The sequence below is a fragment of the Coenobita brevimanus genome, chromosome 72, assembly GCF_032717465.1.
Source record: "Coenobita brevimanus isolate Jiangsu-jjx chromosome 72, ASM3271746v2, whole genome shotgun sequence".
Lineage (NCBI taxonomy): Eukaryota > Metazoa > Arthropoda > Malacostraca > Decapoda > Coenobitidae > Coenobita > Coenobita brevimanus.
The window spans coordinates 6,577,142-6,589,289 of NC_137025.1; the positions used below are offsets into that span (position 1 = coordinate 6,577,142).

Genomic DNA, 12,148 nt, shown 5'->3' on the forward strand with positions numbered 1-12,148 from the left:
GAGGAAAGGAAACTGGTCAGAAGGGATGGAAAGGAAATAAAAATGAAAAAGTGAAGATCGTAAGATGATGGAACCAGTAAGGAATGATTGGAAGCAAAGAGGAAGAAAGGAAGAGAGCGAACTGATAGGAAAGGAAGAGGAAGTGAGTGAACTGTAAAAAGAGAAGAAGGGAAGGAAATGGGGGAGAGGAAAATAAATATAAGAGTGCAGAGGAAGAGGATATAGAAGGGAAAGGATACAGGATGAAAAATAAAGGGAGGGAATATAACAGAGGGGAATAATTACGAAAGGAAAAGGACAAGGAAAGAGAAAATGCTTACGAAGAAAGGTACCAGCTGAACAAAATATGAAGAATATGGCTTTACAGACGAGGAAGGGTATAAAGGCATATGAAGAATTAAGGGAGAAGAATAACCAGGATAAGCCAGAAGGATAAATGAACAGGAAAAATAAAAGAAGAAGAAGGGTAAAACAATATGTAGAATAAAATAGAAAAGATATAAAAGAGAGGGATAAAGGAAGAGGAAGAATATAGGAAGAGAAAAAGTAAAAAAAAAAAAAATTAATAAAGGAGAAAGGTTATTAAAAAGGAGGATAAAGGAAGAGGACGAATAAAGGAAGAGGAAGGGTAAAAAAAAGAAATATGAAGAATAAAGGAGAAAGGATATAAAAGAGAAGGAAAAAAAAAAGAAATGAAAAAGCCAAGAGAAAGGGAGAGAAGGCATACAGATGGAGAGAAAAAAGAAAAGCAAAATGAAGAATATAAAAAGGGAAGCGAAAACTGGAGAGGAGGGAAGTAGCAAAGGGGAAGTGAGCGGCTGACCAGGTGTGACCAGTAATTAGGGAAATTATCACCCATTCCTCTTTAATTATCCTTTACTTCCTCACCACCTCTCTCTCTCTCTCTCTCCTTCTTGTTCTTCCTCCTCCTCCTCTTTCCTCCCCCGTTCTCCCCTACTCCATCAACACCCACATTATCTCCTCCCCCATCCTCAAACAATTAAATCACGTGTGCAAATTACTCATAAAAAAAATCTCCTAAATGCAGAGGGAATATGAGATGAAGGGAGGGAGTGGAAGTGACCAGGGATGGAGAGAGGGGATGAGGGAGGGAAGGGGGGAGGAGAAAAAGGAGAAGAGGAAGAGGTGTAGGGACGGAATGGAAATAGAGGGGGAGGGAAAGACGTATTATGGGGATGAGAATGAGGATGAGAGAGATAACGGGAGGAGGAGAGCAGGAGATAATGGAAGGAGAAGGGGAGAGAGAGAGAGAGAGAGAGAGAGAGAGAGAGAGAGAGAGAGAGAGAGAGAGAGAGAGAGAGAGAGAGAGAGAGAGAGAGAGAGAGGGAGAGAGAGAGAGAGAGAGAGAGAGAGAGAGAGAGAGAGAGAGAGAGAGAGGGGGGGGGAAAGAGAACAAAAATGAACAGGGGTAATTAGAGAGAGAGAGAGGAAGAAATGTGAAAATATTGAGGGGAAAGGAGATAAAAAAGCGAAGTGAGATGGAAGAACAGGAATAGCAGGGTCAGTAACTGGAAGAAAGATGGGAAGGAGAGAAGAAAGGGAAAAAAGGAAAGTGAGAAAAAGGAGGGAGACAGGGAGGAAAGGAATGAAAATAGAGATATAGCATGAGCGGTAAAGAAGGGAAGAAATCTGAGGAACAATTTAAAAGGGGTGGAAAAAGAAGGAAAAACTAGAAAATGAAGAGGAGGAGGAGGAGGAGGAGGAGGAGGAGGAAGGGGGGAGGAAAGTGCAATAGAGAAGGGAAGGGGATGAGAGGAAAGGTAGGTAACGAACGGAGGGACGAGGATAAAACAATACGGTAATATGAAGAAAAAAGACAAAAAGAGAAAAGGTGCAAGACCAATTATAAAAAGGAAATACAAAGGAATAATAATACCAAAAATGAAAAGGGAGGAAACATGAAGAACAGCTCAAATCAGTAAGGTACACCTGAGGAGATGGAAGAGAAAAGAACACGAGAAGGAACACAGATCACAGAAACGCGGCAGAATAACAACTCACTGATAAGGATTGGGGAAGAGAAGGCAAGAATAAATACATAAATAAATAAATAAGGGATAAGAAAAAATAAGAAAAACGAACTGATTCAATATATAACAATTAATACAAATGATACAAATAAAATACAAAAGCAGCACAACCCAACCCGGAACAATTAAGACGCAAAATATACAAGAAAAGAAATGAAACATGGAAGGGCTGATAAAATTTGGTGGAAATCAGAGGAGGGGGACCATAGAAAAAATATGTGATAAAGGAGACAAGCGGAGAGAGGAGGGATGGAAACTGATGATAAAAGAAGAGTGATTAATTAGGAAAACTGTCACCTGTCTTGTTACAGAACTGATAAAAAGTAATGAAGAGGGGAGACACAGTAAAGAAATGCGATGTCTTACCACAATCTTGAAGACATATGATACGGAAACAGTGAACTCAAAGGGAAATTTAAATCTATCTCTCAACAAAACTGATTAAATGCCGATGGTTCCTTGAAAGCAGTGATAAGAAACAGGGAAGTGAGCATCGAAGTGAAAAAGTTACTACATGACAGTATTGTGATACCAACTCTAACGTATGGAAGTGAAGCTTGGACGTTGTTGGAAGGACACAAGTCAAGAGCGAGAGCAGTGGAAATGAGTTATTTAAGAGGAGCCTGTGGAGTCACATGGAGAGACAGGCTGACAAATAAGGATATAAAGGAGCGTTGTGGTGTGGATGTGGATGTGATAGCAAGTGTTAGGAGGAACATACTGAGGTGGTTTGGCCATGTGGAGAGGATGGAGGGTGAAAGACTGACGAGGAGAGTGTATGTGAGTGAGGTGGAGGGGGGTAGAGGGAGGGGAGGCCGAGGATGAGATGGAGGGATGGAGTGGAGAGGTATATGAGGAGGGTGTGAGTTGGGAGCAGGGTAGTGAAATAGCGGGGGACAGGGCGACGTGGAGGCGATTTGTTTGTGGCCACCCCGTGCGGGATTAAGGCGTCTGGCAGTAGATAGTAGATAGATAGATAGATAAGATAAAGGGAATATATTATAATCTTAACTTTCTTGCTACACAACTAAAGAAAAATGGCAAGTACAGTAATTATTAATAATACTTATCTTTTAGCAAATATATAAAAACTGATGGGTAAAGGTTTTATAACAAAAATTTTATTTACTGTTACGTAACTTATGTACACTGATCAGGTAAGATTAAAGGCGAAGCAACAGTTTTCTTGCGAACAATAACAGCGAGGTGAAGAGACCCTTTCTCTCTCTCTCTCTCTCCTTTTTCTTCTCTCGTCTTCCTCTTTCCCCCTCAGTAATTTTATCTTCTTCCATGGTTTCTTTATTACTTCCTGCTCTCTCTCTCTCTCTCTCTCTCTCTCTCTCTCTCTCTCTCTCTCTCTCTCTCCCCACACCATTATCTTGTTCCTGTTATTACTTCCTGGTTCCCCTTGCAAATCCTTCCTGTTTCCTATGTTCGTTTTTATTTGGATCATTCTTTCTTCACAGTCTTTCATGCCTTTATTCCTTCACTGTTTTTACTGTTGATTTTATTGCTGCTTTAACTGATTTATTATTATTATTATTGTTATTACTATTATTATTATTGTTATTATTATTATTATTATTATTTTATTATTATTATTATTATTACCCTGTTTTTGTTCTTGGTTTTGTGTTTGCTAATGTATCTAAGTTTGTTGTTTTTCTTGCTATGAAGGATTATTATTGGCATTTCTCTCTCTCTCTCTCTCTCTCTCTCTCTCTCTCTCTCTCTCTCTCTCTCTCTCTCTCTCTCGTCCTCCAGCACCCCTTTCATCACTAACTACCAATTAATCACGTCGCCCTAATCACCCCGGGCAGTTATAACCCACTCTCCAATTACCTCCCCAAACGACAATTACATCCCCCCCTTTTTTTTCTTCCTCTCCCTCTTTCATCCGTTTTCCTTCGTTTTTCATTCCTAGCCTCGTTTTTTTCATATTTTTTCGTATCTTTACCCATTTTTTTTCATTCCTAGTATTCCTTCAGTTTCCGTTTCATCCAACTCTCCAATTATTCCCATTTTTGTCTTTCATTAACATCTTTTCTTATCTTTTATTCGCTTCCGTTCTATCCTCTCTCTCTCTCTCTCTCTCTCTCTCTCTCTCATAACCATTTTTCCTCATATCCTGGTATTTCTCAACCCCCTTTTTTCCCGTTTTCCTTCCTGTGGCCCCTCCCTCTCTCTCTCTCCCCCTTCACACCGTAAGAGAGTAAAAATTAAGAAGGATTTTTACCCGGCTGTGATAATACGTGGGGGAGGTTTTACTGTGTCACGCTCCTATATCCCTGCCTGTACCCTGCCTTATCCTTGCTCCTCTACCTCACCCCTTCCTTCTTGTCATACTCCTGCCTCTCTGTCTCACCCCTACCCCCATGCCACACTCCTGTCTCGCTTGCCTATCTGCCTCATTCTTGATTCTCTGCCTCACTCCTTCCCTGCTTCATTCCAACGTTGACTCCCCTACCTAACTCCTGCCTCTGCCTCCTCCCTACTTCACCCTCCTCATCCCTGCTCCTCTGCTACACTCCTTCCTTCCTGCCTCCTTGCCTCACTCGTGCTTCTCCGCCCACTCTTGCCTGCCCACTTTATCCCTGTCTCTCTTCCAGTCATTTTCATTGCCTCACTCCTGCCTACCTCTGTGCTACCTGCTTACAATATACTGCTCGCTCTTCATGCCTCTTTTTCTTCTTTGTTTCTCAATTTCCTTCCTGTCTCCCACTGTAATTCCGTTTCCCTGATTCACTCCAGTATATTTCTGTGCTAGCTGCTTGCTAACTACGCTCTCTTACATGTAAACATCCACCGCACAAGCTCAACAGCAGTCAGTAGTCTTGAACCCACTCAAGAGCGTCCTCAAAACCTGTGGCGACTACTAAACCGACCGAACCACCGAATTTTCTGCTTCTGCTCCTCTGTCGGTTCCTGCATCCCCTGCCTTCTCCTGTCTTCTCCTTCATACCCACTCTTGTCTCTAGTTCCTTCAGGTCTGTTTGCTGGTATCCTTGGTTACCTCTCCATACCTTGTTTCGTTTCATTAATTTCACTTCTTCACATATTCACAGGATATTTTCTAACCTTTTCACTATGATGACGCCTTTTTCATATTATTCTAACTTTGACCACACATATTTTCAACTTCTTTCCTTGCTTACCTGTGCGTCTGTCCTTTCCCCCCAGGCCACCCTCTAACCTTTCCTATCTGGCAACGTACTTAACTTCCTTTCGCCGCCCATTTATAATCGCTGTCCTGACCCCATAATCATCGTTTCACTGCTTGCCTACCTATCCACCTGCCTTCCCCGATTCACCTTGTCCACCATTCACCCTGTCTACCATTCACCCAGTCTACCATTCACCTTGTCTACCATTCACCCTGTCTACCATTCACCCTGTCTACCATTCACCTTGTCTACCATTAACCTTGTCTACAAATTATCTTGTCTACCATTCACCTGGTCTACCTTCTCTTTTCCTGGTCAATCTCCGCTGATGTCCTTCCTCGTTTCTATTCCATCTATCCTCTTCTCGGCCTCGGTATCATTAACTATCCTCTCCTCATCTTAAAGTAATCTAACTTACTTTAATATCTACTCTACATTCAATCTTTTCTCCCTTATTTGCCTCAATCTCCTTTAACAACTCTCTTTCCCTTACGATATACAAGATGCCTGTGATGATCTACTATACATTCATTCTTTCCTTTTATTCATGGCATCCTTCTGTCTGCCCCAGTGCCCCAGTCTAGCTATTTACCTTCTCTGTTAACTGGAAAATTGGAGTGACGCACGAAAGCAGGAGAAAACAACCTCATTCACCCACATTCGGCCTCTCAATTTAATCTGATCAATTCTCGTGACTAAAAACATTGAGGATGGATACAGTGGAAAAGTACAACAGCGATGATGGATTGTACTGACAAAGTCAAGATGAGCGGCGATAGAGCGGTGTCTGAAAGGCGAATTAACCTTCGGCTTTATGGGTTTCAGGCTGCAAGAGGTTTAACCAAGCTGTACACTGAATACTTTAGCACTGTTCACTGCTATCTTTCAAGACCAGAATTCATCAAAAACTCCTGTGGCTGGTTACTGAAACGTATAAAAATATAACGATCCCAAACTTGAGCCTGTTATTTCAGCACTCGGTTGTAGGTGATTGGCCCTTCTCCATCTAAAGGAGGACTTTACTCTGGGAATAGTCGTCGCCCAACAAGCATAACTCTTCCACCACAACCTGTATCTTGTCAAGTCCATCAATTTTGGTCACAGATGAACTCGAGGCATTTGACTAAAACGCTGAACAATAGGCGGAACTCAGACAGTTCCATCACAACCTATATCCTGTCAACTGTGCCTATCAAGTGGACGCACTCTAACCCAGTGCACCTGTGCCTTCACTGGGTCATGCACGTGGGAAACATGCCACGTGCACCCGCCACCACGTGTTCCTGCACCCACCACCACCAACACGTGCGAGCGTCCCATACCTCAACACCAGATTTACGGCGATATAACATGTGTCACCCCCCTAATCTAAAATTTGGCACCGCCACACCAAATACCACTAAGACGGAACACCGTTTCATGACACACACACACACACACACACACACACACACACACACACACACACACACACACACACATCAGTACAATGATATCTCCGTTACTCTATTCTTATTACTGTCTGACGATTTAATACAGAGAAGGGGAGGCCTCTCTGACGCAACAGTAGGATGACGTCATATTTTAAATTACTATTGCTATGTAGACGACCTTATCCCATATCAGTAAAACATACCAGTACACTTACCCTTGATGCGGAATATGAAAGATGTTGATATGGATACTATCAAATGAAATATATAGATACTAACAAATGAAATATAAAGATGAAATAGCACTGAGTGTAATACAGTTAAAATGTTTAAGTTCACACTATCATACAAAAATATTATTCAAGACCAATAAATTACACACGATAAAATTAAGAAAAGTATGAAAATAACTACAAGGAATTGCAGAATATGCTGAGGCTGCGTAACAAATGGACCGAAGGGTGACTAAACTTCCTCTGCAATAACAACTCTGTCTAGGCAGAATAAATACGCAGACACCTTAACTCCTAGTATTCTCTCTCTCTCTCTCTCTCTCTCTCTCTCTCTTTCTCTCTCTCTCCCTCTTTCTCTCTTACACCACTGACAAGAGCTGCCTCGTACTAAACAATCGAATCTTATGTGCTTAGAGCCTGCCTACAGCACACTTGTCATGGGCTGAGGCGGAAGTGAGGGTCTGAAATGTGTCCGGTGTCACGTAATATGCTTGAAGTGTGATAGTACTGTTACGCAGATTACACCTCCCGTCGACCTCCACCTCTGACTTAGCGTTTCGTTAATGGCACAACTGACCAACTTTGCCTGCAGGCCAGTGTTATTTCTTTCCTCTGACGCAAAGAAAAGCGAACAAAGGCAAAAGTTCCTCTCCACGACATAATATATTTGAAATCTGAAAGTCCCAGCTGGAAAGCTATACCGGTACTATCAAGGCTAAACGCAATGTGATGAAGTATTTGATCCTGAATCACTTGAAATTATGGTAAAGTAGAGCTAAATAATGTGCGCACAATCATACTATATATATATATATATATATATATATATATATATATATATATATATTCCCTGAATCCCCCCTCATCAAATCTTGGTGGCACCTTAAGCCCTTAGACCGCCGACTGGCGCGGATTCAGGCCGGCGTGAGGAGGGTAGGAGGGGGCAGTAATCCCGTATATTGGACTAAAGCCAGTTAAATCCCGGTAATGCGTCGCACCCGGCCTTCCTTGAAGGGATTACGCCGCACCGCACACCCTGCCTTCATCACAACCCTCCCTGCCTTACACTTCTCTCCCCCCTCACTTCGTCTCCCCCAACATCGTATCCTTTCTTCCTCTCTTGTCTCCCTTATGTCCCTTCCTTTCTTATACCTACCCCCCCACCTCTTCCCTTATGTTTCCTCTACTAGCACACTTCTCCCTCACCCTACAGATTTCCCTTCTCTTTTCATCCTTACACCCCTCCCTCCCTTACATTTCTCCCTCCTGTACCACCATATCTCCCTCACCCCAAATATCCCTCCTCTCCTGTCTCCATCACACCATCCCCTTCCCTACATCCTTCCTGTTACCATATCTCTCCTTCAGTCTCGCCTCAGCCCACATATCCCCACACCCCCTTCCTGTCTCCCTTACATCCCCCATCTTTTTAACATCTCGCTCTTACTTACCACCACACCTACTCCTCACCCCACATACCTCCTCCCCTTTATGTCTCACCTTCTTCCCTGGTTCCACACATCTCTCACCTCATCACGTCGGCTGAACCTCCTCCCATGCGCTTTCGTGGCCTCCCACATCCCTCCAAAAACTACACACTTTTTTACACTCCATCCTGTTCCATACACATCCCACATGTATACATTCTCCCTTCGTATTCCCCTTTTCATCTGTACTTCATTTCCGTCTCCTCAATTCTACGTGCAATTATACATTTTAATTTTTTTTCCTGTTCGCACTCTTCATACACATTCCTTCACCTCACATGCCTCACCCGCTTTTCCTGTACACGATCAATTTCACACTTCCCACACTCTACTTCCATCTTCTTACGTTTCCTCAGCTTTTCACTTGACCTTCCTTTACACATAGTATTTTTACATTTCCCACTGTCCCTCTGATCATTCCTCTCTAAAGTGACTTCCAAATCTTCCTTTGCACTTATAACTCTTCCCTAACACTTTCTTCTCTATCCACATCCTATACACCACACTCCTAACCTCCCCACATTCTCGTCCCTTAGCTTCCCAATATCCAGTGGTTTTGTTGTCTACGGCATCAATCGGGGAAGGTTATTTGGCGTCTGTTCATCCACACGAATTTCCATGAGACGACATGAGGTTATACGTCATGCCATCACGGGCGTAGGCCATCAGCCTAACATCAGGTCCATTAACCGCTATACTGTATTAGGAATGGATGTTTTAACTCGTTACTACATATTTAACTTTATCTCCTCCCTTCCAGTACGGTGAAAATTTCGCAAAAGATACATTTAAAAATAATTACAGAAAAGTCAGACAAATACGAGATTCATGAAGATTCCAATGTATCGAGGAAAACCAAACAAAGGAACCAGTGAAGTGACAACCAAAACAACAACAAACTCTCACAATGGACGTCCCACGATTACCTATGTCTAATCCCTTTTATCCAGACCTTTCCATTCATACCCCCATTTCCGGCTAATTATCACACCCCTTCCCCTATTATCTCCCCATTTACCAATTCCCGGGGTAGACGTGGACCCAAATAAAGAAATAAATGAAGATAAAGATAAGGACCTCTCACCCACTAAGCGGCTTAACCCCTTCAGTACGGTAAATTCATTTTCATATTTAAATTTTGACGACTATTTTAGGCAATTCAGCAAAGACCTCTCGTACTAAATGGGTTTCAGAAGGCAGTAATTAGTCCCTTCAGTTCCAAGATGCGCCAACCGACCTACTGTAGTTATCCTTTCTCTCTCTCTCTCTCTCTCGCTCTCTCTCTCTCTCACACACACACACACACACACACACACACACACACACACACACACACACACACACATCATAGTGAAGTGCAAAGACGTCTTTTTATTACTATTTTGCTACTACCGCACGATATCGTTCAGCACAGGAGTTTTTTCTACCGGGTCGGTGTTATATAGCGCCATCGTCAACCCTTTTACCTACTGCTACCACTAGATGGCAATATTCTATTTAGAGGAGCTTTTTTAAGTGGAGAGATTATATTCGTATATACTGCCTTTAACAGTTGCTGCAAGAGGCCTGCCCAATATAAACTGTCATAAAAAGACGTCATCTTCGTAAAGGTGTTCATTACCAAGCCGCTCTCAAAGGGGTTATGATCCTCTTAAAGTCGATTCGATCCCACTCACAGGCGCGCTAAGACCGGGGGGGGGGGGGGGAGATTTAGATTCTTATTGTTTCCCTTATTTCTATCATTATATTCCTCTCTGATTTTCTTTCATCAATATTTCTATTTTCATCAGCATTCCATATTCTCTTCATTCTCCCCCAAAGCATTCACTGCTGACAATTATATTTTGATTATATACGTTGATTTTAACTGTAGTTTATGGCATTTCTCCTACACCATTCCACTTTCTAATTTAAAATAAAATTCATCATCAATACCTGATACCCAACACCTAACGATCATTAAATTGCTAAATTCCTGCAGTTCATTCAGAGGCATGGGTCAGTCACTTACCTTTAAATGCATCAGACTATGGTTGCCTAGTTTCAAGCCCTAACTTCACAAGGGAACAACCTGCTACCGTTTTTGTCCTCGTCAACCTCTGTCTGACTGAGTTGAACAACAACGACAACAACAATGGAAAAAAAAAAAAACTACGAAAATGAGAATACACTAAAGGTGACTGTGATGAAAATAACGCACTATGAACATGGTGTCCATTAGAAAAATTAACAATGTACTCACAGTGTCGGCTGCAGTGAGGTTAATGCCGACTCCACCAGCTCGTGTTGACAACAGGAACACGAAGATGTCAGCCCTGCAACACACACAATATGTTATAGTTTACACCTCTCTCTCTCTCTCTCTCTCTCTCTCTCTCTCTCTCTCAGGCTACCTCCAGACGACATCACAGCCATGAAGTACCTTTAAAAGTGAAGTGGTTAATGAAGGCCATATAAAACACCTCCAATGAAAAAGGCCTTCCCTAAGCTAAAGAAAATCGTCTGGCAATAAGCCAAAGAAGCTAAAAATGACCTCGTTGTGAAAAGCTTAAAGTGTTCGTAAGTGTTCATAATTTTACGCTCACTCTAACAGCCACTAAGTACTTCGCAACTAAACAAGCGTGACTATCAGAGTGAATACATACGACTAAATAAAATGAATGATTAAAATCATGCGTAACTGTGCAAACATAATCACGGTAAAAAGTCCCTCGGACCTTTTATAAATGCCAATACTCCCCAGATATGGAGTTACTAGGGAATAATTCAAAGAGGATCTCTGACAATTCATTCCACTAACAGGTCGCTACAGGAATTAATTATCAGCAGAATTTATTTTTTTTTTATCTATCGCAGTTTGGTTGTGAAGTATTTGGTGGTTTTATGATAGATCATAATACAAGAAACAAGTCATATATATCTCAGGCTCATGAAAGTAAGTAAATATGGTGGTAACAATAATTCTAATTTTGCTAAGGGGTAATGTTATTCCACACTCACGCCTCACCTGGTCTGGAAGTCAGCCACCATGTCCCTACGGTCGGAGATTTTGGAAGAACCGTCCAGTCGCATGAATTTGTGTTTCCGATGCCACATGTACTCCTGCAAGGAAAAAAAAAAAGTTAATGCTCACAGACAGATAGATACAAAGACTGACGAATACTGACAGAAACATACGAAAATACAAAAAATGTAAGATATCAGATATACTATATATATATATATATATATATATATATATATATATATATATATATATATATATATATATATATATATATATATATATATATATATATATATATATATATATATATATATAACGAGAGACAGACAGACAGAGGCTGACAGAATATCAACAATGATAAATGCAATCTACAATTAAAATTCACCCACACAACCCTGAAACACGTTCTCACATGAAGTTAGAAGGAAAAAAAAAAATGGAGAAATGTCATGAGACGTAGCTTCGAAATCCTCATAGCATAACCAGGTCAGATCAGCAGCACTACAAACTTAACTTCTATGCTAAGACAGCTAGGCGTGAAAATAATGGAGGGGGGGGGGGGAGTCCTGGCAGTGATGGGGTCAACGTGTCACCTGAGTCACCTACATCTGAAGTCACCGTACAAAGCATAACGCTAGAGTGACCGTTACTGTGTCAATAAACCGACCTTGAGACGAAAAAAGCAGGGCGTCAAAATTATGTCATTTAGACAATCTCAGTCGACAGTTACTATATATTTTCAAACCATCCCACAATTTTACAAGGAACATGCA

The 12,148-nt window shown here is 41.6% G+C and overlaps 1 protein-coding gene across 1 annotated transcript in view; it reads right to left on the bottom strand.

Annotated features, from left to right (window-relative positions):
- Positions 1–12,148, bottom strand: part of Ino80 (chromatin-remodeling ATPase INO80) — a 499,736-nt gene that overhangs the window by 267,046 nt on the left and 220,542 nt on the right. The window contains 2 exon segments of the mRNA XM_080278280.1: positions 10,611–10,683; positions 11,376–11,470. Coding sequence (XP_080134406.1) covers positions 10,611–10,683; positions 11,376–11,470 — 168 coding nt within the window.